This window comes from Micromonas pusilla (assembly GCF_000151265.4).
Source record: "Micromonas pusilla CCMP1545 genomic scaffold MICPUCscaffold_5, whole genome shotgun sequence".
In the NCBI taxonomy this organism is placed as follows: Eukaryota; Viridiplantae; Chlorophyta; class Mamiellophyceae; order Mamiellales; family Mamiellaceae; genus Micromonas; species Micromonas pusilla.
Window position 1 is genome coordinate 212,789 of NW_003315886.1, and position 24,271 is coordinate 237,059.

Here is a 24,271-nt window from a genome sequence, read left to right on the forward strand (position 1 = left end):
GCCGCCGCCGCCTCCGCCGCTCGCCGACCTCCCCGCCGCCACGGAGATGGACGGCTCGCAGCCGCGCCGACCGAACCGACGCGCGAGCCCCGCGAACGCGCCGCCGCCGCCNCCGCCGCCGCCGCTCTTAGGCGACCGCGACCCCCGCGACCCCCGCTCCCCCTTCTCCGCGCCCTTCTCGCGCCCTCGCGCCCTCGCCGCCATCGTCGCCGCGGACGCGACGGACGCGAACGACACCTTCCCCGGGGTGATGATCGAGTGCCACAGCAGCGCGTCCGCCATCGTCTCGTGCGCGGTCCACCGCTCCGGGAGGGTGACGCACGAGCGCGGGGAGGAGAGAAAATCGCGCAAGAGCTCGCGCAGGAGCGCGTCGTGCGTCGACAACATCGCGTGCCGCGCGCCTTCCATCTGCGCCACGAGCGCGACGTTCATACCGAGCTCCGCGATGCGCTGCCCGGCGTCGCCGGTGATGTGCGGCCGGTTCGAGGCGTCGCGCGAGAGGAGGCGGACGACGTTCTCGGAGACGCTGCCGCGTCGGCCGAAGAATTGGTCCTCGCTGCCGTTGACGCACAGCGTCGGGATGTCGCGGCGCCAGCGGCTTCCGAACACCCCCGTCGCCGCGTTCGCTTCGTTGTTCCTCTGGCTGGCCGTCGTCGTCGTCGTCGCGCCGCCGCCGCCGCCGTCGTTCTCGCTGCACCGCGCGGACCGCCCGCCGTGCGACGAGACGTCCTCGTCCGTCGCCGTCGTCGCCAGACTCGCGCGCGAGTCCCCCGCCGCGCTCGCCGCGCTCGCGTCGTCGTCGCCGTCGCCGCCGCCGCCGCCGCCGGAGAGCTCCAAGTCGCCGCGCGACGACCCGCCGCCCGCCATCCCGGCCAGCGACCGCGAGCTCGGGGTCCCCGGAAACGACAGGTCAGACTCCCCCGTGCGCACGCGCTTCAGCGTGTGGTAGGTGAAGTAGTTGGGCTCGAGCGAGTACGCGATGTTGACCCTGCCGAGCAGCGCGTCTCGGTCGTCGTCCTCGCGGTCGTCCGGCCGCCACGATTTGTCGTCCATCATCCCGAGCACGACCGCGCCTTCGCTGTTTCCCGCCAAAAATATCCCCCGGGACGCGACGCGCTCGGGAAGCTGCGTCAGCAGCGACGTCAGCGCCGCGTGTTTCACCTTGAGCGTCGTGTCGTACACCAACGCCAGGCGGTCGCTGCTCGCGAACTGCTCGGCGCAGGACTGGTACACTAACGTCCCAGACGCGGGCGTTTTCGCGGCGTACAGCAAGTTTTGCTCCCAGTACCCGTTCGGTTCGTCGCGCGACACCGACCGCGGCGGCCGCGAGCGCAGACGCGTCGGCCAGCCGGCGAAGTCGTCGGGGCTCATCGCGACGTGGCCGAGCGACGCGAACACGCGCAGGTACCGAAGCGAATCCCCCGCGACGCCGCCGCTGCCGGCGAGGAAAAACACCGCGGGCTTCGCGTCGCCGTGGACGCTCACGGCGTCGTCTAACGCCGCGATCGCGTGGAATGCCTCCATCCCGAGTCCGGGCTCGGGCTCGGGCTCAGACTCCCCCGTCTCGCCCGTCGTCGTCGTCGTCGTCGTCGTCGTCGCGCCAACCTTCGCCGCGAGTCTCCGGAGCTCCGCCCCGAGCTCGCGCGCGCGTCCGATCCACAGCGTCTTCTTCCCTCTTCTCTCCGCGCCGCCGCCGCCGCCGGACTCGTTCGCGGTGTCGTCCACGTCCACGTCGTCGTCGACGCGCAGCGGCGGCGGCGGCGGCGGACTCGGCGCGTGCTCCGGCACCGACGCCGCGGGCTTCCTCGTCGGCGGCGGCGTCCCCGGCGGGGACGCGAGGATCGCCTCCGGCGGCGGCGACGTCTCCGCGGCGTCCCCGGAGACGTTCGGGACGAGGCCTGGGATCGCGCGGACGTACGCCTCGGGGAGGCACATCACCATGAACTCGTGGACGTTATCCTGCGCGGGAAGGGGATGACGCGACGGGTTGAGCGTCGGAAGGGACGGGACGGGACGGGACGGGTGGATTATCGCGAACGGGGGGGCGATTCGCTTTCCGCCTCGACGCGTCGCGCGACGACGCCAGGGTGGGTTCCGCGTCGAGCGCACCGTGACGTGCGCGAGTTCCTCCGGGGTGATGACGAGATCCGGGAACATCGGCATCAGCTCCGCGAGCGGCGGCGCGTCCACGCCGCGCGGCGGCGAGGGCGCCGCCATGCTTCGCGCGCCCCCGTCGCGTCGAACAGAACTTTTTAGCGCGGGCGAGGTGCCTAGCTAGCTATGATAGCGAAATGCGGAGTATCCGAGCGCTCGGCGAACGCCCCCGCCCGAACGACCCCGACGCCGCGGTCCCGGCCGCCGCGCGAGTCCGCGCGCGCGATGTGCGCGCCGAGGGTCGCGACTCGCTTCGCGCTCGCCCCCGCGGTCCTCTCGCCCCCGTCGCCTTCGCGCGAGCGAAGGTCTGCGGGGTGGAATATTTTCACGGCGCGCTTTTTTCTTTTCTCCAGCCGTCGTCCGCCAACGAAATCCGAGTACACGTCACCGTCGCGTCGCGCGCCCTATCCGGTAGGCGCGCACACGCGACCGCGCGCCGCGCGCGAGAACGACCGCGCGAGGACAGGACCCGTCCCCCTCGAGACTTCACGATGAATGCTCTCGTCGCGCCGTCGACGACGCGCGTCGCGGCGCGCGTCGCGTCGCCCGCGTCGCGCGCGCGTCGAAACCCTCGTGCCGCCGCGGTCGGGCGGTCGGCAACGAGACGATCGTCGATCGCGACGGCGTCCGCGTCCGCCTCCTCCTCCCCCTCCTCCTCGGGCGACCGCGGCCGCCGCGCCGTCCTGAGCGACGCCGCGCTCGCGGCGATCCTCGCGAACGTCTCCGTCGGGACGCGCGCCGCGCGCGCGGGCGACGATAAGATGGTCGGCGCGTATCTCCCCGAGGACGCGACCGTCCCCGGGTTTTACGACTTCACGCCCGACGCGAAGCGCACGCCCGCGCTGCGCGCGGACGCGCTCGGGATCTACCACATCGCGCTCCCGCCGACGTGGAAAGAAGCCCCGGTGTCGAACGCGCGGAGCGGGAACTACTGCCAGCCGCGGTGCGACGAGGCGACGACGGAGGTGCAGTTCGTCGACCCGACCGCCGGCTCGGTCCAGATAATCATCATCCCGACGACCAAGCTCCTGATCGCGAAGAACGAGCCGTCAATCGAGGACGTCGGCGAGTTGAACGGGCTGATCAACGCGATCAGCCCGTCGATCACCGGGTCCGTCGCGGTCGAGCCGGAGGAGATCGTCTCCGCGGAGGAGGTGAAGCACGAGGGGAAGACGTATTACGCGTACGAGTTGCTCACGCCGTTCGCGGAGTTCGGGCTGCACAACGTCGCGAAGGTGTCGACGTCGAAAAATTACGTCGTCATCGCTGCGCTGGCGGCGAGCGAGAAGCAGTGGGGGAAATCCGAGGCGGACTGCAAGAAGATTCTGGACTCGTTCCGGGTGAACGTCTGACGCGGTGCGTAAGTTATCGTACCTGTACGTGTAGCCCGAAAAAAGATAGAGTTGTACAACTACCACCGCAAGAAAAGAAGAAGTCGTCGTCGTCGAGTTCGTTCGTTCGTTCGTTCGTTCTCGTCTTCGCACTTCGCACGCGCTTCCTCGCTACGCTATCTACCCCCGCTCGCGCGCGCCGCACCTTATCTCATCACTTCTCCTTCGACTTCCCCCCGTCGTTCTTCTTCTTCGGAAACACCCCTCCCACGGCGGCGGAAAACGCCGACTTGGCGGCAAACTTGCCGACGTTTCCAGCCACCTTGCCGATCACCGGCGCCGCGCGCTTCACGACCTCTATCCCCGCGTCCGCGGTCAACTTGACGCCCTTTTGCACCGTCGGGTTCTTCGCCACCTTCTCCGCCTCGGACGCCACCTTCCACGCCGCCTGCGCCGTCGACGGGCGCTCGCGTTCGATGGAATCCAAGCCGCGATCGACCGCCTCGAGCGTCCAGCCGACGATGCCGTCCTTCTCCTTGCCGCCGCGCGACGTTCTGGCGCCGTTCCTCCGCGCGAGCCGCTCCTCCGCGGCGTCGACGTCGTCGGCGAGGTCCTCCGCGGTCGCGAGGAGCGCGGCTTTGCTCGAGATGACCGTCGGCGCGACGACCGGGGCGCCGGCGGGGCGGCGTCTCGCGGGGGGCGTCGGATTGGGAGGATTCGGACGCGACGGCGTCGCCGCGGGCGGCGTCGCCGCGTCGGTGCCCATGCTGCCCGGGATGGACTGCGACGGCTCGTCCTCGCCGCGCGCGGCGTCGAAAATGGAGACCGCGCGCGGCGTCACCGGCCCCGCGCGAGACGCGCGCCGCGCCGGACCCCGCGTTCGCGCGGCGCGAGGCGCGCGTCCGCCGACGCCACCTCCTCCTCCTCGAACCGCCGCCCGCGACGACGATCCGCGCGGGAGCGTCGCGCCGCGCGGGGACGCGGCGGCGGCGGCGGCGGCGAGCATGACCGCTCGCGACGTGGGTGCTTGCTCCGACGAACGGCCTTTCGCGCCGCGGTCGCGCGCGAGAGACGCTCTCGGTCGCGCCGCGCGCGTCCTCTGGCGCGCGCGATCGTCCGCGCCGGCGCGTCGTTATCTCCCGCCCAGCCGAGCTGGCCGTATCTTCGCGCGGAACGTGCGACGCTCGTGCCTCCGACGGTTTGTTTGAACGTCGGTTTGTTTGAACGTCCTGTCGAGTCGGCTCCGTCCGGGGTACACGGCCGACTCGACCCCGGATGAACGAACCAACGAACGCCTCTTCTGCGCGCTCGCGTCGATCCGAACTACACGTATCTATCCTCCCCGTCCTCGCTGTCGCTCTGCTCGAGCTCTAAGGCGACGTGCCGCCGCGCCGAGGCCCCCCCGCTGTCGTCGCCGCCCGCGCCCGCGCCCGCGGCGGCGGCGGCGCGCGCGACGGCGGCTGCGGCGGCGGACGCTCTGGCCGCCGCCTCGACGCGAATCGACGCGTCGAAGTAATCGTGCGGCCACTTCAGGTCCTCCAGGTCCGCGGAGCAGCGAGGATTCGTCGCGGCCGCCGCCTCCTCCGCCGTCGCCGCCGCGCGCTCGCCGCCGCCGTCGCCGCCGCCGCCGCCGTCGCCGTCCGCGCCGCACCCCTCGCACCCGCCGCCGCCGCCGTGCGTCGCCTTAAACAGACGCGCGCAGGCCGCCCTCGGCGCGCCGCCCTCCGCCGCGGACGCGACGTGCTCCACCAGATCCGCCGGGATCAGCTCCGCGAGCTCCGCGCGCAGCGCCATCGCGCCCCGGTGCCGCGCGTCGAGCCCCCTCACCGCGGCGAACGGGCACGCGGCGGCGGCGCCGTCGCCGCCGGCGCCGCCCCTCGACAACTTCTCGCACGTGTGCGGCGGGTAGTCCGCCATCTTCCCTTCTAACCCGTACGCGTGACGCACCGCGTACGTGTGCTCGCGCTGGTAGTCGCTCATGCGCCCGTGCGGGAACTGCGCGCGCCAGATCGCGAGCGTCTCGTCCGCGGTCACGTCGACGCCCTTCAGGAAGAGCGTGAGCTGAGGGTAATTGTCCATACGAAGCGACCGACGTCGGGGCGGAGTTCGGGGGCGCGTCAGTCGGAGTCACGAGGCGACGCGGCGCGTCGGGATTGAAACCGAGGGACCCTGGGCGGAGAGAGACGACCACCGGGAGAGAAAGTCCTTCAGGAATGAAGTTCACGACGCCGACGCGGTCGTATGGGAACCGGTGCGAGATGATAGGCCCACGCGCCTGAAACCGCGCGTCGTGCTTCAGGTGCCTGTCCGCGCGCAAGTCTCGGAGGTGCCGACGCATGCAGAGCGGGAACGGGCGGCCGGTCGCGCCGTCGACGCCGCGCTTGAGCGCTCGCAGGACGCGCTTCGCGTCCGCGCCGAGCTCGGTGAAGTACGCGGTGGTCGGGAGGCGGTTGAACGCGTCCGCCGTGGCGCCGGCGCGGGCGAAATCGAAATCCTCCGCGAGCGAACTCGCCGCCGTCGCGCCGCCGCCGTCTCTCCGCTTCCGCCACCCGCGCCTCCACACCCCGCGCCCAGTCCCGGCGCTCGCGTCGGATCCTCCCCATCCTCTTCCCCCTCCTCCTCCCGACGTCGACGCGTGAAGCGCTTCCGCGCGCGCGTCGCCGTCGCGTCGATCGCCCTCGCGCCGCGCCGCGACGCCGCCGAGGTACGCGTCGAGCTCCTCCCGTCCCGGTCGCCACGCCGCGAGTTTCCTCAGCAGCGGCTCCAGCCCCGGAGAAACGCCACCACCGCTACCGTTACAATCGTTACCACCACCACCCCTCGACGCTCTCATGAACTCGAGCCGCCGCGCGGTCACCTCGAGCTCGCGCCGCAGCCTCGCGTCGGCGTCGTCGACGGCGACGACGCTCAACGCGTCCGTCGGCACCGCGCACCACCCGCGCGCCACCTCCACCACGCGTCTCCGAAGCAGCGAGCGCGCGCGTTCGAAGGGCACCCATCGATGCCCGGGCCGCGGCGGCGGCGGCGCGACGGTTGACGTTTCATCTTCCGTCGCGCCGAGCTCGAGCTCGAGCTCGCCCAGACGCAACCTCGCGGCGAAGAGCGCCGTCTCTTGCGTCGCGAGCCATCGCCGCGTCGAGGGTCGCTCGCAGAAGGCGAGCCGGCACGCGGCGACGCTCGCGCGCTCGCGCCTGGACGCGGCCGCGCGCGCGGCGGCGGTGTCGTCGGGGTCGGCGTAGAACAGCCCTTTCGCCGCGGCGTCGAGCGATGCCTGCGCGAGGGACGGGGGGGGACCGGGGTGATGGATGACGAGACGCGTCGAACCGATCGACGCGCGAAAGAAATATGGGCACCCGAGACGCGACGCGCGCGGGGACGATCCGCGAGACGGGAGCGAGGGGAACGGGAGCCGCGCGCACGTGGTCGTCGCCTCGGGACAGGAACGTCGCGTCGAGTCGGTGCAGAACGCGCAGTCTCGCCTGCGGGAGTCGTCGAGGGGAGGGGAGGGGAGGGATGAGGCCGGCCGGCGCGGGGGAGGTCGAGGAACCGCTCTCTGGCGCGTCCGTCGATCGATTCGATTTCCTCGGACGCGACGACGACGACGACGACGACGACCACGGACGACGCGCGACTGACCTTCGCGAGATCCTCCAGCTCCTCGAGGTCGCACTCGCCGTCCGACGCCATCGTTCCGCGCGCGCGCGCGGGTTCGCGTCGACGCGAGCCCGCCGCTCCGCCCCCCCCCGGCCCCGCGCCGGCGACTGTGGACGTCTTTTTGGTCGTTGGAAGCTCGCTGATGACTTCGTCGGCCGTTACGAGAGCGAGAGTCAACATCAACGAACACGAACACTCTGCATGGCACGGGTCCGCGAGGGCGCCGGCGCACCGCCGGTCGCGGCGTCCACCTCGGCGGCGACGCGGACGCCGTCGCGACGAAGCGCGACCGGCGGCGACGCCTCGCGGCGGCGCTCCGCCTCCGCGTCGCCGTCCGCGTCGCCGTCCGAGGACGAGGCGCGCGATGATGCGTCCGCGTCCCGGTCCGCGACGACGCCGAACGCGAACGCGTCGTCGTCGCGCGCGGGCGCCGTAGCCTCCTCCTCGCGAGCGCGCGCGACGACGCCGTCGTCCGCGTCGCCCGCGAACGTCCGAAGCGTCTTCGGCGCCGCGCTCGTCGCGAAGGCGACGACGTCCGCGAAGAAGAAGCCGCCGCTCTCGACGACGACGCCGTCGTCGCGCGACCGCGAGGCGACGGTCAGCGCAAAGATGGCCGCGTCGTCGTCCAAGCGCGCGGCGTACGGCGACGCCCTCCGCGCGCGCTGGCGCCGCGCCGCCGTCCTTCGCGCCGCCGCCGGCGACGACAAAGACAAAGAGAACGCGACGCCGTCGTCGTCGGCGCGCGCGTTCGACGACGCAAACCCCGCGCGCGAGGTGGACGCGGAGGACGAGTGGACGAACTCCTCGGACGACGACGACGACGACGGATCGATCCACCGGCGGCCGCGGCGGTGGGACGGCGAGGTCGCGAGCGCGGACGCGGCGCTCGCGCGCGGCGACCTCGACGTCGCGACGAAGCACCTGCTCACGGCGATCGCGCTCGCGCGCGTGCAGCGAACGATCGCGAGCGCGACGACGACGACGGCGACGACGACGACGACGACGGGCGCCCCGCCCCGACGGGGAACGTACCATACACTGGTCCCCGTACGACCGCGTCGGCGTGGTGAACGCCGATCCTTAAGGACTTTTCCCGGCGCGTCTCTCCGCCCAGGGTCCCTCGCTTTCAATCCCGATACACCTCGATGCCTTTCAACTCCGTCTGACGCCTTTCAACTCCACCCCGACAGCAGGAATGTCCCCGAAGACGGCGCGCGCGGAGTGCGCGCTTCGAACGCGGCTCGCGGAGGCGTACCTCGACGGCGCGGATAACGCCGTCGACGACGACGCGGACGAGCTCCGCGACGCCGCGGTGGCGCAGCTCCGCGCCGCGGTCGACGCCGCGGCGCCGTGCGCGGCGTCGCGCGCGGCGCCGCCCGCGACGCGACGTGCGATGGAGAGCGCGAGGAACGACGCGAGACTGGCGCTCGTGAAGGCGTTGGGTGCGTCCTACTATATCCCATCTCGCGTTGGTCCCCATACGACCGCGTCGGCGTGGTGCACGCCTGTTTCTTAAGGACAGGACTTTCTCTCCTGGCGTTTCATATCTCCGCCCGCCCGCCCCTCGCTCGCGATCCCGACGCGCCGGGAAAAGTCCTTAAGGATCGGCGTTCACCACGCGAACGGGGTCGTATGGGGACCAGTGTGGGGACCAACGCGACTCCGACTGACGCGCCCAATCGACCGTCCACCGTCAGAGAGCCGGGGCGAACGCGCGGAAGCCGCCGTCGTCGCGCGCGAGGGGCTCGCGTCGCTGACGTCGAGCGAGGAAACGACGCGCGAGGACGGAAGCTTCGACGAGCTGCACGCGGAAGAGCGCCTCGCCGCGCTCGTGACGCTCTGTCTCCACGAGGCGGACGACGCGTTGGCCAGCGCGAAGGCGTCGTCGCGGCGACTCGCGAGCGTCGCGAGGGAAAAACGCGCCGTCGCCGCCGCGATCGAGTCCGACCGCGCCGCGATGGTGAAGCGCACGTTTAAAGCGCACGCCGACCCGGAGGCGATGTACGCCGCGAGCGGCGCGTTCGCGACGGAAGCCGCGGCTCGGATCGCGCCGGTGGAGGCGCGAAGGAAGCGAAGAGAGGAGGAGACGTCGCGCGCGTACGACGAAGCGAGGGCGACGCTCGACGACGCGCGCGTTCGCGTCGCCGCGCACGTCGCGCGGACGGCCGACGAGAGAGACGGCGTGAGCAGCTCCGGCGGCGGCGTGCGCGGCGTACCCGCGCGTCTCCTTGCTCAGGTGCTCCTGCGCTCGACGATGGCCGCGCGAGGCGCGAAGGACTGGAAGACGGCGGCGGAGCACGTCGACGCGTTGCTGTCGCTGAGGCGCGTTGGTCCCCACACTGGTTCCCATACGACCGCGTTCGCGTGGTGAACGCCGATCCTTAAGGACTTTTCCCGGCGCGTCTATCTCGTCGCCCACCCCTCGCTTTCAATACCCGCCATCGACGCCTTTCAACTCCAGCTGACGCCTTTCAACTCCACCCCGACAACGACCCTCAGCGACGCCAACGACGGGGGACTCCCCGGGACGTCGCACCCGCGGCGCGCGCGCGGGCCGCTGCTCAGCGAGCGCGCGGAGCTTCTCGCGCGCGCGGGCGACTGCGACGCCGCGATAGAGTGCGCGAAGGCGGCCGTCGACGCGCACGAGCTCGAGGCGGGCGTCAAGGGCGTGTCGAAGGCGTCGACGCGCGCCGCGCGGACGCTCGCCTTCGCGCACAAAAAAAACGGAGACGAAGGCGCGTCCCGTCTCGCGCCGGTCCCCGCACGACGCGGACTAGACTGGTCCCCATACGACCGCGGCGGCGTGGTGAACGCCGATCCTTGAGAACTTTTCCCGGCGCACGCATCTCTCCGCCCAGGGTCCCTCGCTTTCGATCCCGACGCGCCTCGACGCCTTGCCTTTCAACTCCGCTTCTGACGCCTTTCAACTCCACCCCGACGTTCGCTCGTATCGACGGAACGACCCGAAGCCGCCGCGGCGCGCGCGCTCGAGGAGGCGGCGAACAAAGCGACGCGCGCGCGCGTCTTCGAGGACGACCCGACGGGGATGGCGGAGCTGCAGAGCGCGTGGGGCGCCGCGTGCGTGGACGCCGCGGGCGAGGCGACGGTGTACGGCGACGACGCGTCGACGGAGGCGGGCGGGCCGTGTTTGACGGCGATCGTTTTTTTGACGCGCGCGACGGAGTGCTTCGGACGCGCGGCGGAGTTAGTCGGCGACGCGAAGGGGAAGGCGTCGAGCGAGTACGCGGCGGCGACGCGCAGGGCGAGGGCGTCGAGAAGGGCGCTGGCGGACGCGATGAAGCTGAATTAATAGCGGTGTGGCACGGTCGTAACGGTAGTGTGCAGTGCGTTCACGCGTTCATATACACTACAGTTGGACGAAAGTAGATCTCGACTCCCTCCCTCTCGATCGGCGCCTTACGCGCCGATGGCGTTGATGTGGTGCCCCCACGCCAGCCCCGTCGTGAGAAGCCCGAACACCAGGAACGGCTGCGCGCTCGCCTGGTACTTCACGTCGTTCTTCACCGGATCCGGCAGGAAAAACTTAAACTGGAAGAAAATCTGCGGAAAGATGAGCGCGAGCAGCGCGTTGCTGTACCCGACCTCTCCGATGGTCCTCAGGTACCCCGCGACGGCGAGCTGCGTCGCGTCGATGCTTCCGACGCAGATCCACTTCGCCTTCTCCACCCCGAACGCGACCGGCAACGACATCAGCCCGCACTGGCGATCGCCCTCGATCGACTTGAAGTCGTTCACGATCGCGATGCCGAGCCCGGCGATGGAGTACAGCACCGTGAGCACCATGACGTCCAACGAGAGCTCGCCGAACACCGCCTGCCCGGCCCACCACGGGAGCGCGATGTAACTCGCGCCCAACGCGTAGTTCCCTCTCCACCCCTCCTGCTTCAGCTTCAGCGGCGGCGCGCTGTAGATGTACGAGACCCAGGAGCCGAAGAGGACGAGGACGGTGACGACGGGCCAGTCGTGCTCGCACCACTGGTCCAGCGTCCACGCCGCGGCCCAGCCGCCGAGGAGCAACGCGTACATCTGCACTTGGACGTCGAACTCGCTGATGGCGCCGGACGGGATCGGGCGGTTCGGCTCGTTGATGGCGTCGATCTCGCGGTCGTACCAGTCGTTGATCGTCTGCGTGTATCCCGTGAGGAGCGGGCCGGACATGAACATGCAGAGCATGGACTTGCCAACGTTCTCGAACGTCCACGTGAAGTGCCCGGACGCGGCGGCGCCGCAGAGGACGCCCCAGATCAGCGGCACCCACGTCACCGGCTTGGTGAGCTGCAGCCGGATCTTCCAGATGTCCGTCGTCTGCTCTCCGCCGCGGATGCCGAGGAGCTGCCGGATGTTCGACCCGGACTCCTCGTTCTCCTCGCCCGCCTTCTTCGCCGCCTCGCCGTCGGGCGAGGCGCGGACGACGAACGACGAGCGCTTGGACGACGACACGGGCGTCGGGACGAAGCCCCCGGACGAGACCGGGCTCGACATCGACGCCGCGTCGCGCTCCACGGATCGATCGATCCGCGCGACGATCGCGGTCGGCCGCGCGACGCGGCGCGCCGAGCTCGCGCTCGCGCGCGCGGGCGCGCGAAGGCTCATGCGAGTGCTCATCCCGAGCGCCATGGATGCGGCCATGGATATCGCCGTGCGACGGTGCGTCGTACGATGCCGCGCCGACGGCGCCGGAACGCGAGGATAAAAGGCGGATAGAAGATCTTCCGGAGGCACATCGCGCCGACACTTGGCCAAAGGCTTGGCACTGCGTACACTATTGTCGGCGCGTCGGGTCCGACTGCGCTCGCTATCGCTACGGCGCCTTTCATCCTATTCAATCCTCGAGCTCCGCCATCATCCGCGCGTACTCGTCGTCCACGACCTCCTCCGCGATCTCCGGCTCGTCCGACGCGCGCGGCGGCGGCGCGTCGGACGTCCCCGCGTCGCCGCCGCCGCCGCCGCCGCGCGCCAGCTGTGTCGTCCCCGCTTTTTTCCGCGCCGCCTTACTCTCTCTCTCGCGCGTCAGCGTTCGTCGCATGAGCGCGACGCCGTTCGCGACCGACGCCGCGGCGGCGATCCCCGCGCCGTACACGCCCGACAGCGCGAGCCCGGCGTCTATCGCGGCGGTGCTCGGGATCAAGACGTCCTCGGGGGGAATCGAAGCGGGCGCGGCGGGCGACGCGGTCGGCGCCGCCGCCGGGAACGCGGGCGCGACGGGCCGTAAGTGCTCCGGCATCGACCCGGGCGCCCACCCGGGGCCGACGGGCGCGATCGGTGCGACCGGCGGCGGGACCCCCGGGCGGTGGTGGGGTCTCGCCGACGCCGCGACTCCCGAGCCGCCGCCGCCGCCGCCGCTCCCGTCGCGCCCCGGGACCCCCGCGCCTTTCCCCAGGTTATCCGTCAGCTCGGACAGGAAACTCTCGTACTCGTCGTCCATCCCAGCCCCGCCGCCGGCTGTGCCGCCGCCGCCGTTCTCCCTCCGCAGCTTCTCCGCGACGTCCTTCTCGTACATGGCGTCCACCCGGCGCTTCACGTCCCCGGTCAACGCGTACGCGTTCTTTTCCTCCTCCTCCTCCCGCAACCGCTCCTGCGCGGCTCTCGAGCTGAAATTCAGCAGCGTCCCGTTGATCTCCGCGAGCTCCGCGAGCTGCCGCTGCTTGTGCACGTTGTGCTGCTCGTCCAGCGGCGTCAGCAGCGGGTGAATGAGCCGCGCGGCGCGGTCGACTGCGAGCCGTTCCGTACAAAAAAAGTGCATGCACCGGTCAGTTGAAAGGAGACGCGATCAAATGTTGAAACCGGGCGGTGGGTGAATATCGTTGATTTTGCTCAGAACAGGACGCACCTTTTTCGATCGTGTCGGCGGTGATGTACACGTGGAGCTCGTCGTCCATCCCCGCGGCGTTTTGGAACGTCGCCTTCCTCCCCTGCTTCTCGCTGCCTCTGCCTCTCACCGCGATGCGCGCGCCGGTGTACTCCTCGAGCATCTTCTGCGTGTTGCCTCTCGGGCCGATGATCAGACCGATGAAGTTGTATCCCGGGACGTTTTTCGGCAGGTACAGGCGAAGCTCCTTCACGAGCGGTCGGTGGCCGTTCGGGGGTTTGAACGTCGGGTCGCACTGGAGCAGCTCCTGGACGCACTCGCGGCGCTCTTGCTCCCACGCGTCCCACGCGCGCTGCTCGCGCGTGTTCGTGCGCTGGCCCGTCGTCGCGTCGTATTCGGGCGGCGGCGACGGCGACCGGCGGCGGCGGCGCTTCCCGTTTTCGTCGCGTTCGCACATCTCGTCTTCGTCGTCGTCTTCGTCTTCGTCGTCGTCTTCGTCGTCGTCCCATCGACTCGGCGGAACCACGATCGGCGTCGCGTCCATCTTCCCCGAGAGCTGATCGATCCTCATCCTGTACGCCAGCGCTCGTCCTCGCGACGCTTCGGGCTCGTCCGCGTGGCACGCCCCCCACGCGGATCCCTCCCGTCGCGCGCGCTTCGCGTTGAGATGCGCCTCGCGATATTGCGCGAACGTCAGCGAGTGCACCTGGTGCGCCTGCGGGCGCATCGCGACGAGCGCGCCGTTGACCCTGTTATTCGTCGCGCCCACGGTGACGAGCGCGCGGTCGCCGCTTTCGGCGGCGGCGTCGTGAGGCGCGTCCGCGAGCGCGAGCGCGCCGCCCGCCGCGGCCGCGCCGGCGCCGACGACGCCTCCGCCCTGGAGGTAGTTGGCGAGCCGCGCGCCGTGCGGGGCGCGATGCCGCGACGTGATCCCGTGGTCTTCGCTCACCTTCGCCGCGGCCGCGCGCGCTTTCGCGGCGACCATCGCGGCGATGTCCATGACGCGCGAGGGTGGGGACGTCGCCTGCCCCGTGCCCTGCCGCGTTCCTCCTCGCGCGCGGATCGAGTGGCTCGCCTCACGCAGATCCTGTCGTCGTCAAATTCGTCGAGTTTATTTTTTCTCGTCCTCGTCTCGCAGACGCCATTGCCGCGGACGCGACGTTCGCGCGATGGGCGTGACCATCGTCGAGGGCGAGAAGCGCAACCTCGGGTCGAAAGCCCGAAGGGCGCTGAAACTCGCGCGCGCGGGGAAGGCGCCGCCGGCGACGGCGAAAGCCCCGACCGCGGCGCCGAAACGCGGCGGCGATGGCGGCGACGGCGACGACGGCGGTCATCGCGCTCGCGGAGGCTTCGTCGCGGGCGGAACCCCGCGCGACCTCAGCGCGGTGGACTGGAACGCGGTCCAGGGCTGGAGCAAGGTGAAGTACGACCCGAACCGCTTGATCTTCGGCGCGAGCGAGGAGGGGTTCGTGGAGCTCGAGGAGATCGACATGTCGGACGTCTTCGTCGACGGGCTCGGCGGCGGCGAGCTCGTCGAGACTGCTGAGATGTTGCCTCCGTCGTCGTCGGACGGCGGCGGCGGGCGCGGTCTCGACGCGCGCGGCGGCGAGGCCGCGGACGCGCGCGCGGCGAAGAAGACGCCGAGCGGCGAGGGCGAGCGCGCGGACGCGGCGGCGAAGAAGAAGCCGAAGAAGAAGCCGGCGAAGGAGGCGCGCGTCGTCGACGACGGCGGCGGCGGCGCGGAGGCGGCGACGCCGCTCAGCGCGAAGGAGCAGAAGATCGCGAAGAGGAAAGCGCGGTGGATGGCCAAGGTGGAGGAAGCGAAGCGAATAAAGGAGGAAGCGCGCACCGCGGCCGCCGCGGCGAGCGGCGACGCCGCGACGCCCGCGAAGAAGAAGAAGAAGAAGGAGGAGAAGCCGTCGGCGAAGAAGAACGACGACGAGGAGGAGCTCGACGACGTCGCCGCTGCGGCCGCCGCCGCCGCCGCCGCCGCCGCCGCCGCCGCCGCCGCCGCCGACGACGACGAGCCGACGACGGCCGCGACCGCGGCGCCCACGGGGAAATCCAAGGCCGAGGGCTGGCAGATGGACTACAACAACTACCCCACCTCCGGCATGGGCGCGGTCGTAGACGGCGTCGACCTCGACCGCGGCGCGGACGTCAGCGCGTGGCTGCAGTTTGACCTCCACTCGAAACTGTTGCGCGCGCTACAAGAGCTCGGGTTCACGACGCCGACGCCGATTCAATCAGAGTGCCTGAACCCCGCGGTGAAAGGGCGGTGCGACGTCATCGGCGCCGCGGAGACGGGCTCCGGGAAGACGCTCGCGTTCGGGCTGCCGATTCTGCATCGGCTGCTGACGCAGCGCGACGAGGAGGCGGAGGAGGGCAGCGACTCGGAATCCGTCGACGGCGACGGCGACGGCGGCGGCGACGGCGACGGCGACGACGCGGACCCCGACGACCCGTTCGCGAACATCGAGGACGAGCGCGGGAGGAGAGGCAGCGCCGCGGGGATGAAGCTCGACCGCAGAAGGAAAGCGTTGCGCGCGCTCATCGTCGCCCCGACGCGCGAGCTCGCGATGCAGGTGTGCGAGATGCTGAAACAGGTGGCGAAATACTCCGGCGTCGACGTCGTCCCCGTCGTCGGCGGGATGAGCCTCCAGAAGCAAGAGCGACTGCTGAAACGCCGCCCGGAGATCGTCGTCGCTACCCCCGGGCGGTTGTGGGAGCTCATGCACCAGCACGGGCACGAGCACTTCGTGGACTTGGGGCGGCTCTCGTTTTTAGTCCTCGACGAGGCGGACAGGATGGTCGAACGCGGGCACTTCGCGGAGCTCGCGAACATCATCGACACGTTGCCGATGCCGCCGCGGATCAAGCGCCCCCCCGGCGCGGCGAAGGCGACGCCGGAGACGCTCAAGATCACGAAGAAGCGCGGCGCTCCGGGCGCCGGGGACGACGCGACGAAGCCCGCGGGGAAGCGCGGCGGGCGGGGGCAAAAGGGCGGCAACGCGGCGCCAGAGGACGCCGACGTCGTCCACCTCCCGGAGGAGCGCGCGCGCGAGGAAATCTCCCTTCGGCCGTCGCAGATGCTGGATCGACAGACGTTCGTGTTCTCCGCGACGCTCACGGTGCCGGACAACGTGCGGAGGAAGCTGAAGAAGACCCACGCGATGGCGTTCGTCGGCGGCAGCGGAGATGGCGGCGGCGGCGGCGGCGGCGGCGACGCCGCCGCGAAGAAGAAGAGAGCCGACGCCGCCAAGGGAGGAAAGGACGCGGGGTCGCTCGCGGCGCTGATGGAGGCGGTGCCGTTCTACGGGCGCGTCAAGCTCGTTGACTTGACGGATCAGGCGAAGACAGTCGCGAAGAGCGTCGTGGAGAGCTCGCTCGAGTGCACGGAGGTGAGGACTGACTCGGGTCGACTTCGGTCGACTCGACTTGACTCGATTTTTACGTCTCTCTGTCTTTGTTTTTTTTCCTTTCCCTCTTCGAGCGTCGTCGAGCATCGAGCGGCGGTGATTATACCTGGTCTTCTGACTTAAACTATCGTGTGGAAACCTGCCATCTCAAACGCTACGAGCCTCATATGAGCCGCTCGATGCTCGACGCGTCGTCGCGCGCCGCGCGCGCCCCCCTCGGACGCCCTCCGCGACTGACTTTGACCTCGACCCCTCCTCCCCTCCCCCCCCGAACGACTCGCTCGCGCAGGACGAACGCGACGCGCTCCTGTACCACATCCTCGCGCAGCAGCCCGGCCTCGTCATCGTGTTCGTGAACGCCATCTCCGCCCTGCGAAGACTCGTCTCCATCCTGAAGCTCTTAAAGCTCCCCGTGGAGGCGTTGCACGGCAACATGCAGCAGCGCGCTCGGCTCAAATACCTCGACCGGTTCAAAGACAAAACCCGGACGCAGACGTCCATCCTCGTCGCCACGGACGTCGCCGCGCGCGGATTAGACGTCAAGGGCGTGGACCTCGTCGTGCACTACCAAGTACCCCTCAGCGCGGACACGTACGTCCATCGAAGCGGGCGCACGGGAAGAGCGCACGCGGAGGGCGCGTCCGTGTGCCTCGTCACGCCCGCCGAGAGGAACCGGTGCGAGACTGCTCCCCGTACGACCGCGTTCGCGTGGTGCACGCCGTTCCTTAAGTACTTTTCCCGTCGTCACTCTTCTCCCGCGCTTCCCTTTCAACGTTTGACCGGTAAGACGTTCAACTGACCGATCGCTTCACCCCACAGGTACCGCGCGCTTCTCCGCGCGATGAACCGCGCCGCGCCTCTCCCCGCGTTCCCCACGAACGAGGTCGCGGTCGCGGAGGCGAAGCGGCGGCTGAGCGTCGCGAAGCGCCTGGACAAGCTCGTCCACTCGCGATCGAAAGAGCGCGCGGAGGCGGAGTGGCGGCGGGTCAACGCGGCGGAGATCGGCGTCGAGCTCGACTCGGACGAGGACGACGACGCCGCGGTGATGACGTTCGACGCCGCGGGGAAGATCGCCAAGGTTAAGGCGAAGGAGCGCGCGCGCAGGATCGCGCGCGGGGAGGATGGGGACGAGGTGAACGCCGCCGACGACGACGACAGCGAGAGCGACGGGATGAACGATCTGAGAGTCGCCGGGATGGACGTGGACGACCAGACGAGTCACGCGAAGTTCGGCGAGAGACTTCGCGCGGACAGAGAGGAGGCTCGGCTGCGACGCGAGCTCGAGTCGATGCTCGAGACGTCGCTCGGGACGAACGCCGCGCGGAGGCAGGGGATCGGGAGCGCGAAGTATCCGAGCCGTGGGGACGGCGGCGCGAAGCTGGCGGCCGCGGCGGCGGCCAAGTCGGAGAAGCGCGCGCGCGGCGGCGGGGGCGGCGACGACGACGTCGTCGGCGGCGACGGGTCCGAGGGCGTGACCGCGGTGCGGATGCTCAAGGGCGGGAAGCACAGCGCGGCGGCGGCGAGAGGCGCCGCGCCGGGGGGCGCCGCGGGGAAGCACAAGAAGAAGAAGCCCAGGCTCGTCGTCGTCGGCAAGTAATAGACTCTATAAGATAGTCTACGTAATGATCTGACATCCACGACGAGTTCGATTCCTTTCGCGCCGTTCCGCCGCCGTCCGTCGTCGTCGCTCACTACTCGTCATCATACTACTGTACTACTACTAACACGCCAGCGGAAAACACAGCGCGTTCGACGCCGCGCCGCTCGCGTCGTACAACATCACCTCGAGCACCGCGACGCGCGTCGCGTCCACGCCGTGCGTCGCGCACCACCCCCGCAGAGGTTCGTCCCCGCTCGCGTCGAACACGTGCTCCGCGGCGGCGACGCTCGCGGCGGTCGGGTACGTCGCCTCGAGGAGGTGCCGCAAAACGCCCATCAAACGTGCGTTACTCCCCACGCGCTCCGCGCGGGATAAGTGCGCGAGGACCGTGCTCGGGTCGTTCCTCGACCAGCTGTGCGAGGACTTCAGGACGAGGTTGAAGATCCGGCCGCCCGCGTGCTTTCCGACGGCGAGGTTGAGGTGGACGAGCTTGGTCTCCGTCGCCGCGTCCAAGACGCCGCGGCGCAGCGAGCGGAGGAGCGTCGCGAGCTCGACGTGCCCGGCGCGCGCGGCGTGCGCGCGCGCGAGCTCGCGCGCGGCGGCGTCGTCGTCGTCGTCGGAGGAGGACGACGACGGCGCGTCCTCCGCGTCCGCGCCGCGGCACCGCTTCGTCGCGCGATCGCGCGAGAGAAGCTCGGGGGTCGCGCTCGCGAGGTTGCGCGACGCGTGCACGCGCGCGAGGTCGACCTCCGAGAGCGGCGACGGCGCGGCGTTCGCGACGGCGTGGAGGTCCATGCTCCGGCGTTTGAGCGACATCTGCGCTCGCGCGGCGTGGCGTCGTCGCGCGGCGGGGAGTGGCGGCCGTCCATTCGTCGTCCCCATTTTTCTTGGCGGGAAGGCGGGAAAAGTTTCTTTTTGGGATTCTGTTTGGGAGAAAAAGTGTTTCCTTCTCACACCCCCCTCCTCCTCCGCCGGTTCTCCGGGTCCCCCCGGACGCGCGCGACGGCGCCGTCGACGCGCCGCTCGACGCCCAGACCCCGCGGCGCGCCGCGCGGGTGCTCAAAACGGCAAAAATCGTTCAAGTCCGTCTCCTTAACCGCTCGGACAAACGTGCTGTTTCGGCGGTGAGGAGGGAGAACGAGACGTCCTCCACCCTCCGCCGCGCTCTCTCTCTCGATGAATCGAGAGAGTTTAATCGCACGCTGCAGGATTTGAACCTACGCAGGCATTGCCTAACGGATCACTTGAAAGCTGTATGAGCTAATAGACTGTCAAACTGTGAGAAATGACAAATATATACGTGTACGCGTTCTACGCGCTTTCGGCGCTACGCCTTCGCCGAAGTGCCCACCCGTTCGCCGCGCCGATCGCGCCGTCCACAACACGCCGCGCCGCGCAAACCCTCGCTCGAAGCGTAGGGTTCGCTCGCGGGAAGGCTCGACGCACGGGACGGCACCATGGCGGTGCGTGATCTCCCTCGCGCGCCCAAATCTCACGCGCACGCCCCGCGCGAGGACGACGACCTCTTTCAAAACATCCATCATCATCCATCCATCGTCTCTGACGATCGTTCGATCTCGCCGCCGTCCCTCTCCCCCAACCTCTCGCGCGCGTCCAGACCTCGGAGGTGAACTGGGAAGACCAGCAGCACATCTGCGCGTTCGGTCGATTCAACACCCGCCTGCACGAGGTGAACGCGGAGCTCCGCGCGAAGTCGGTGCGACCGGCCGTCCCTCCTCTCGTTTCGTCGTGTTTGTTGACCGCGCGCGCGCGCCTCCGATCGTTCGTTCGTTCGTTCGTTCGTTCGTTCGTTCAATCTGACGCGCCGTCTCGCGCCCGCTCGTCGTTCATTCCCTCTCTTCTCTCCTCCACAGAAAATGGCGGAGGACCTGGAAGAAGCGTCCAACGAGCTCATCATCACGGACGACGACGCGGTGCAGTACTCCGTCGGGGAGACGTTCATCGCGGTGGACAACGACACCGCGGAAACGATGTTGGAGAAGGCGGCGGATGAGGTGCGTTCTATACACTGGTCCCCATTCGACCGCGTTCGCGTGGTGAACGCCGATCCTTAAGGACTTTTCCCGTCGTCTCTCTCCGTCCATCCCTCGGTTTCAACGCCCGCCCTCGACGCCTTTCAACTCCGCTTCTGACGCCTTTCAACTCCACCCCGACATTCGCTTGTATGGAACGACCCTAAGACGAGAGAGGAGGTCGCCAAGCTGGAGAAGGAGAGAGACGAGCTGAAGAGCGCGATGGCGGAGCTCAAGACGAAGCTGTACGGGAAGTTCGGTAACTCGATCAACCTCGAGGAGGATTGAGATTGAGATCGACGACGCGGAACAACTGTAGTCGCGAGCGGCGAGATCGGACGGATGAACTCGTAAGCTTACATATTATCATAACTCGCCGACGCCGCGAAACTTTTTGCACGTGTCGTGGCAGCTCGTCGCCATGTAGCTCAGACAGATCTTGAAGTTCGTGGACCCGTCATCCCCGGACGCCGGGAACGCGCGGTCGCACGCGTTCCCGAACGCCACCTGGCACGCTTCCCTGCACGCGTGCTTCTTGTCGTCCGCGTCTTGCACACACCGCGTCTGGCAATCCTTCACCCCCGTGAACTCGGCGCAGACGTCCACGCACGTGTTCTTCTCGTTCGCCCTCGCCGCCGCGGTGACTCGGCTCGACCCGGGCTCGGGGAGGTCGCACTGGCGCGCGTAGCGCGTCCGAGCGTCGAGCCCGAACCCGCCGCCCTCTTCGTCCGTCATCCCGTTATCTCTCTGCGGTCGTCGCGACGAGGGAGATCGTTTGGAAAAGGCGTCAGTAACTAACATCAGTCGTCGCGCGCTCGAAGAGATCCGTCCGATCGTTCGCGTCGAGCGGCGAGCGGGCGAACGCTCGAGCGCTCGAGCGCGTCCGCGCGCGCGCGGCGCGCGTCGTCTCGTCTCTCACCTTCCACCTGCTCGCCGCCGTCGCCGTCCTCTCGCCGTAGTACCCCGTCGCCTCCTCCTGAAGGTACCCTTTCCTCGCGAAGAATCGCTGCAGGCAGTGCACGTCGCCGCCGTACGACCCGTTGCCGAGGTCGCGCGCGAGGTAGCACGCGTCCCCGGTTCCCGTGGACATCTTCGCGTTCGTCTGCGGCGGTGATCGATCGCGGAGCTACGCCAGCCCGCGGGGTTGATGATCGCGCGGGGTGCGAGCCCGGCGGTGACAGTCGAGAGGCGCGCGCGTCGACAATGCGGTGGCAGTGGGCGCGAAAAAATTAACAGACGGACGACGACGAGCGCGCATTTTTTTACAGTATTCGCGTACGAGAAGCACGACGACGACCGAACGACGCGATCCCCACGAACGTTCACGTCAACGCGCGACGGTTTGATAACACGTACACACCTACAACGCCCCGCCGCAGTGACAGCAGAACTTCATCTCTACCCCCGGGATCAGCTCCTTCCCGCAGCTCGACCTCGGGCACACTCTCGGCGCGGGCAGCGGCGGCGGCGGCGCGCCCGTCGCGCCCGCGCCCACGGCGCTCTCGCTCGGCTCCACATCCGGCTGTCCCCGCTTCTTCGTTAACCCCGTCCCCCCTCTCCCGCCGCTGCCGCCACCGCCAGCCTTCGCCGTCGCCGCGGCTAAGATCGAGGCCCCCGTCCGTCGACAGGCGGGCTGATGCGACGGCACCATCATCGCGCGCTTCAACTCGCGTCGCTCGCTCTCCTCCTTGCGGCGCCTCTCCTGCACCTCCCTCTCCGCGGTCGCCCACTCCATCGGCGGCGGCTGCGAGCTCGCCGCGCTGCGACTGCGCGTGCTCTGCGTCGCGGCGAGCTCGCCCGCGAGCGCGAGCTCGAGGTTCCCCGTGGACGCGCCCGCGGCGGCGAGGCCGCCGCCGCCGCCGTCGCCGCCGCTCGCGGGGACGCCCGCGACGTCCGCCGCCGCTCTCAGCGCGGCCGCGATCGGGTCGCGGCCGGCGACGACGTCCGCGGCCGCGCGAAGCAGCGCGGTCGTCAGCGGCTGGTCGACTCTGCCGCTGTCGCGCTCGGAGCGCTGCGACGACGGCGCGCTGCCGCCACCGCCGCCGCCGCCGCCAGACTGCTCCCCGTACGACGCGCCGCCGTCCGCGTCGTCCGTCGCCTGGCGCGTCACGAGCGCGTCGAGGACGTGCACGAAGTCGCGCGGCGGCGCGCGCGAGACCCCGAATCCGTCGAACGGCGGGCCGTACCCGCGCGCGGCGGCGGCGGCGGCCGCGCCGGCGGAGGACGGCGACGACGCCGGCGCCGCCGCGGACGGCGACCCCGACGTCTCTTGGCTCAGACGCACGCTTCTTCGCCGCGCGCGCCGTCCCGCGCCGCGGGACCCGTCGCCGGCGCCGCCGTCCATCGCCGCCGCGACCGCCGCCGCGGCGGACATCGACGGCAGCACCTCCATCCCGGCGATGGACTTCAACACGTGCTCCGTGGACGCCGCGGCGTCCGCGTCGTCGTCCGCGCCTCTCCGCGCGCGTTTTTTATCTCCGCTCGCGGCGCTCGGTCCCTCGCGCCCCGCCGCCGCGGATCCGCCGTGCGCGTACAGCGACGCGCGGCGCAGCAGCAGCGGCACGGACGCGAGCGCGACGGCGGCGAACCCGCCGACGCCGTCCGCGTGCAGAAGCAGAATCGGTCCGTTCGCGTGCGGCGGCGGCGGGAGCCGCGGCGGCGATACTTTTTTCCCCTTCCCCTTACCCGCGTCGCCGGCGCCGCCGCCGCCGACGACGAGCGGCACGCGGACGAGGAACGCGGGCGCCTGCGCCGGCGCCGACGCCTTCGTCGCGGCCGTCCACGCGGCGAACACCGCGTCCCGCGCGCTGATCGCGCGCCGCGTCGCTTCGGATTCTCCACCCCCCCCGCCGCCGCCGCCGCCGCGTCGCTCCGCCGCGAATCGAAGCGGCGGCGGCGCCGCGACGTGCGACGGCGGCACCACCTCTAACCGCACGACCTCGAGGACGGTCATGTCGCCGCTCAGCGCGAACGTCGCCGCCGCCGGCACCGTCGCCGACCCCGACGCCGCGGCGGACGTCGACGCGACCGCGTCGTCGGACCCGACCGCGCGCGCGCGGCGCTCCGCGTTTGTCGCGTCGGAGAGGCACACGTCCGGGAACGTCACCGCGCCGCCGCCGCCGCCGTCTGCGTCGCCCGTCGGCACGACGAGCCGCCCGCGCCATCGCACGCCGGGATCAACCAGCGGCGCGCGCCCCGCGGACGGCATCGCGCGGCACGTCGCGCCCAATCGCGCGGCGACCGCGGCGACGACGGGCGGAACGGCGACGGCGCGTCCCGCCGGCGGGCGTTTCGATTTGCTCTGTCCCGCGCCGCCGCCGCTCGCCGCCGCCGCCGCGCGGCACGGGAGAACGATCACGGAGACGCGCCCGCCCGCGTCGCGCGCGGCTTTGAGGACGCCGTACGCGGCGACCGCCTCCGAGGGCCATTCGGATCCGCCGCCGCCGCTATTGGGCTCGCCGTCTTCTTCGCCGACGCCGGCGGTGATCCATATCGCGTCCAACAGCCCGCCGGCGCGTTCGCCGCCGTTCCGTCGCACGAGCGACAGCGCGCTCGCCGCCGCGACCGCGGGCGTCGTCGCCGCCTCCGACGCCGCGTCGCTCGACGCGGACGCCGCGGCGGTCGTCATCGCCGCGAGCGCCGCCGCCGCGTCTCGCGCGTCCATCCATCCGATCGGCGACCGCGCCGTCGCCGTCGCCGTCGTCGTCGCGTCGTCGTCCCCCCCCGCGCCGCCGCCGCCGCCGCCGTCTTCTTCGTCGCCTCCCCCGCCGCGCGATTCGACGCGCGAGGGGGTGGGCGCGCGCACGCCCGGCCACCAGCTCGCGCACGCGAACGACGTCCTCGGCGCCGCGAGGCTGAGCGTTCCCCAACCGTCGTCGTCCGCGACCGCGATCGCGCCGCACGTCTCGCGGAGCCGCGCGAGCGCGTCGATCAGCGATCGCGACGTGTGCTCCGCGTGTAACGCCGCCTGCGGGGGTGATTTGCGACGCGATGGGAAGCGCGATTGTCGGCGAGAGGAGGAGAGCGAGGCGGGGGAGAGGCGCGAGATCGGGCCGGGGGAGGCGGGGTGCCGCGTTTCGCGGGAAAACGCGATTGCGCGGCGTTCGACGCGCGAGTCGCGGCGACGCGCACCACGTCGACGCCGCGCAGGCCTCCCAGGTCCTCCTCCGCGCCGCCGTGCGCGCCTCGCCGGCACGGACCGAGCAGCGCGAGGACGCGCCGCTCCGCCATCGCGACGAGCGAGCGCGCGT

The 24,271-nt window shown here is 70.5% G+C and overlaps 14 protein-coding genes across 14 annotated transcripts in view; 5 read left to right on the top strand and 9 right to left on the bottom strand.

The window, feature by feature from the left end:
* Window positions 1-2,217, bottom strand: part of MICPUCDRAFT_39637 (uncharacterized protein) — a gene marked incomplete at both ends in the record, with an annotated part of 2,981 nt that extends 764 nt beyond the window's left edge. Inside the window, 2 exons of the mRNA XM_003058680.1 lie at window positions 29-1,959; window positions 2,110-2,217. Of these exons, the coding sequence (XP_003058726.1) occupies window positions 29-1,959; window positions 2,110-2,217 (2,039 nt within the window). The remainder of the gene's footprint in view (window positions 1-28; window positions 1,960-2,109) is intronic.
* A 542-nt stretch (window positions 2,218-2,759) lies between these two features.
* On the top strand, window positions 2,760-3,586 carry MICPUCDRAFT_26716 (uncharacterized protein). Its single transcript, XM_003058328.1, has one exon. It carries the CDS (start codon window positions 2,916-2,918, stop codon window positions 3,504-3,506), a length of 591 nt encoding a protein of 196 aa, XP_003058374.1. The 5' UTR covers window positions 2,760-2,915; the 3' UTR covers window positions 3,507-3,586.
* Window positions 3,587-3,699: 113 nt separating this feature from the next.
* On the bottom strand, window positions 3,700-4,251 carry MICPUCDRAFT_57802 (uncharacterized protein; the record flags this gene model as incomplete). Its single annotated transcript, XM_003058681.1, has 1 exon — window positions 3,700-4,251. One exon carries the CDS (start codon window positions 4,249-4,251, stop codon window positions 3,700-3,702), a length of 552 nt encoding a protein of 183 aa, XP_003058727.1.
* A 557-nt stretch (window positions 4,252-4,808) lies between these two features.
* MICPUCDRAFT_57803 (uncharacterized protein) lies at window positions 4,809-7,172 on the bottom strand (the record flags this gene model as incomplete). Its single annotated transcript, XM_003058682.1, has 3 exons — window positions 4,809-5,546; window positions 5,671-6,756; window positions 6,930-7,172. 3 exons carry the CDS (start codon window positions 7,170-7,172, stop codon window positions 4,809-4,811), a joined length of 2,067 nt encoding a protein of 688 aa, XP_003058728.1.
* A 168-nt stretch (window positions 7,173-7,340) lies between these two features.
* MICPUCDRAFT_57804 (uncharacterized protein) lies at window positions 7,341-9,510 on the top strand (the record flags this gene model as incomplete). The annotated part of the gene is made up of 3 exons (XM_003058329.1): window positions 7,341-8,180; window positions 8,254-8,581; window positions 8,837-9,510. The coding sequence occupies 3 exons, from the start codon at window positions 7,341-7,343 to the stop codon at window positions 9,508-9,510; spliced, it is 1,842 nt and encodes a 613-aa protein (XP_003058375.1).
* A 675-nt stretch (window positions 9,511-10,185) lies between these two features.
* Window positions 10,186-10,449, top strand: MICPUCDRAFT_57805 (uncharacterized protein; the record flags this gene model as incomplete). The annotated part of the gene is made up of 1 exon (XM_003058330.1): window positions 10,186-10,449. One exon carries the CDS (start codon window positions 10,186-10,188, stop codon window positions 10,447-10,449), a length of 264 nt encoding a protein of 87 aa, XP_003058376.1.
* Window positions 10,450-10,488: 39 nt separating this feature from the next.
* On the bottom strand, window positions 10,489-11,642 carry CHLG (chlorophyll synthetase; the record flags this gene model as incomplete). Its single annotated transcript, XM_003058683.1, has 1 exon — window positions 10,489-11,642. One exon carries the CDS (start codon window positions 11,640-11,642, stop codon window positions 10,557-10,559), a length of 1,086 nt encoding a protein of 361 aa, XP_003058729.1. The 3' UTR covers window positions 10,489-10,556.
* A 340-nt stretch (window positions 11,643-11,982) lies between these two features.
* Window positions 11,983-13,969, bottom strand: MICPUCDRAFT_57807 (uncharacterized protein; the record flags this gene model as incomplete). Its single annotated transcript, XM_003058684.1, has 2 exons — window positions 11,983-12,872; window positions 12,991-13,969. The coding sequence occupies 2 exons, from the start codon at window positions 13,967-13,969 to the stop codon at window positions 11,983-11,985; spliced, it is 1,869 nt and encodes a 622-aa protein (XP_003058730.1).
* A 169-nt stretch (window positions 13,970-14,138) lies between these two features.
* Window positions 14,139-17,985, top strand: MICPUCDRAFT_39643 (helicase; the record flags this gene model as incomplete). Its single annotated transcript, XM_003058331.1, has 3 exons — window positions 14,139-16,370; window positions 16,678-17,063; window positions 17,208-17,985. The coding sequence occupies 3 exons, from the start codon at window positions 14,139-14,141 to the stop codon at window positions 17,983-17,985; spliced, it is 3,396 nt and encodes a 1,131-aa protein (XP_003058377.1).
* A 123-nt stretch (window positions 17,986-18,108) lies between these two features.
* Window positions 18,109-18,870, bottom strand: MICPUCDRAFT_57809 (uncharacterized protein; the record flags this gene model as incomplete). The annotated part of the gene is made up of 1 exon (XM_003058685.1): window positions 18,109-18,870. One exon carries the CDS (start codon window positions 18,868-18,870, stop codon window positions 18,109-18,111), a length of 762 nt encoding a protein of 253 aa, XP_003058731.1.
* Window positions 18,871-19,445: 575 nt separating this feature from the next.
* Window positions 19,446-20,309, top strand: MICPUCDRAFT_57810 (uncharacterized protein; the record flags this gene model as incomplete). Its single annotated transcript, XM_003058332.1, has 4 exons — window positions 19,446-19,451; window positions 19,607-19,705; window positions 19,863-20,003; window positions 20,190-20,309. The coding sequence occupies 4 exons, from the start codon at window positions 19,446-19,448 to the stop codon at window positions 20,307-20,309; spliced, it is 366 nt and encodes a 121-aa protein (XP_003058378.1).
* A 78-nt stretch (window positions 20,310-20,387) lies between these two features.
* Window positions 20,388-20,756, bottom strand: MICPUCDRAFT_57811 (uncharacterized protein; the record flags this gene model as incomplete). Its single annotated transcript, XM_003058686.1, has 1 exon — window positions 20,388-20,756. One exon carries the CDS (start codon window positions 20,754-20,756, stop codon window positions 20,388-20,390), a length of 369 nt encoding a protein of 122 aa, XP_003058732.1.
* Window positions 20,757-20,808: 52 nt separating this feature from the next.
* Window positions 20,809-21,111, bottom strand: MICPUCDRAFT_57812 (uncharacterized protein; the record flags this gene model as incomplete). The annotated part of the gene is made up of 1 exon (XM_003058687.1): window positions 20,809-21,111. The coding sequence occupies one exon, from the start codon at window positions 21,109-21,111 to the stop codon at window positions 20,809-20,811; it is 303 nt and encodes a 100-aa protein (XP_003058733.1).
* A 270-nt stretch (window positions 21,112-21,381) lies between these two features.
* On the bottom strand, window positions 21,382-24,251 carry MICPUCDRAFT_39645 (uncharacterized protein; the record flags this gene model as incomplete). Its single annotated transcript, XM_003058688.1, has 2 exons — window positions 21,382-23,988; window positions 24,153-24,251. 2 exons carry the CDS (start codon window positions 24,249-24,251, stop codon window positions 21,382-21,384), a joined length of 2,706 nt encoding a protein of 901 aa, XP_003058734.1.
* Between the last annotated feature and the right edge of the window lie 20 nt (window positions 24,252-24,271).

Excerpts from the sequence above, each read along its gene's own strand:
- MICPUCDRAFT_26716 (XM_003058328.1), top strand. The coding sequence starts at position 2,916 with ATGGTCGGCGCGTATCTCCCCGAGGACGCGACCGTCCCCGGGTTTTAC.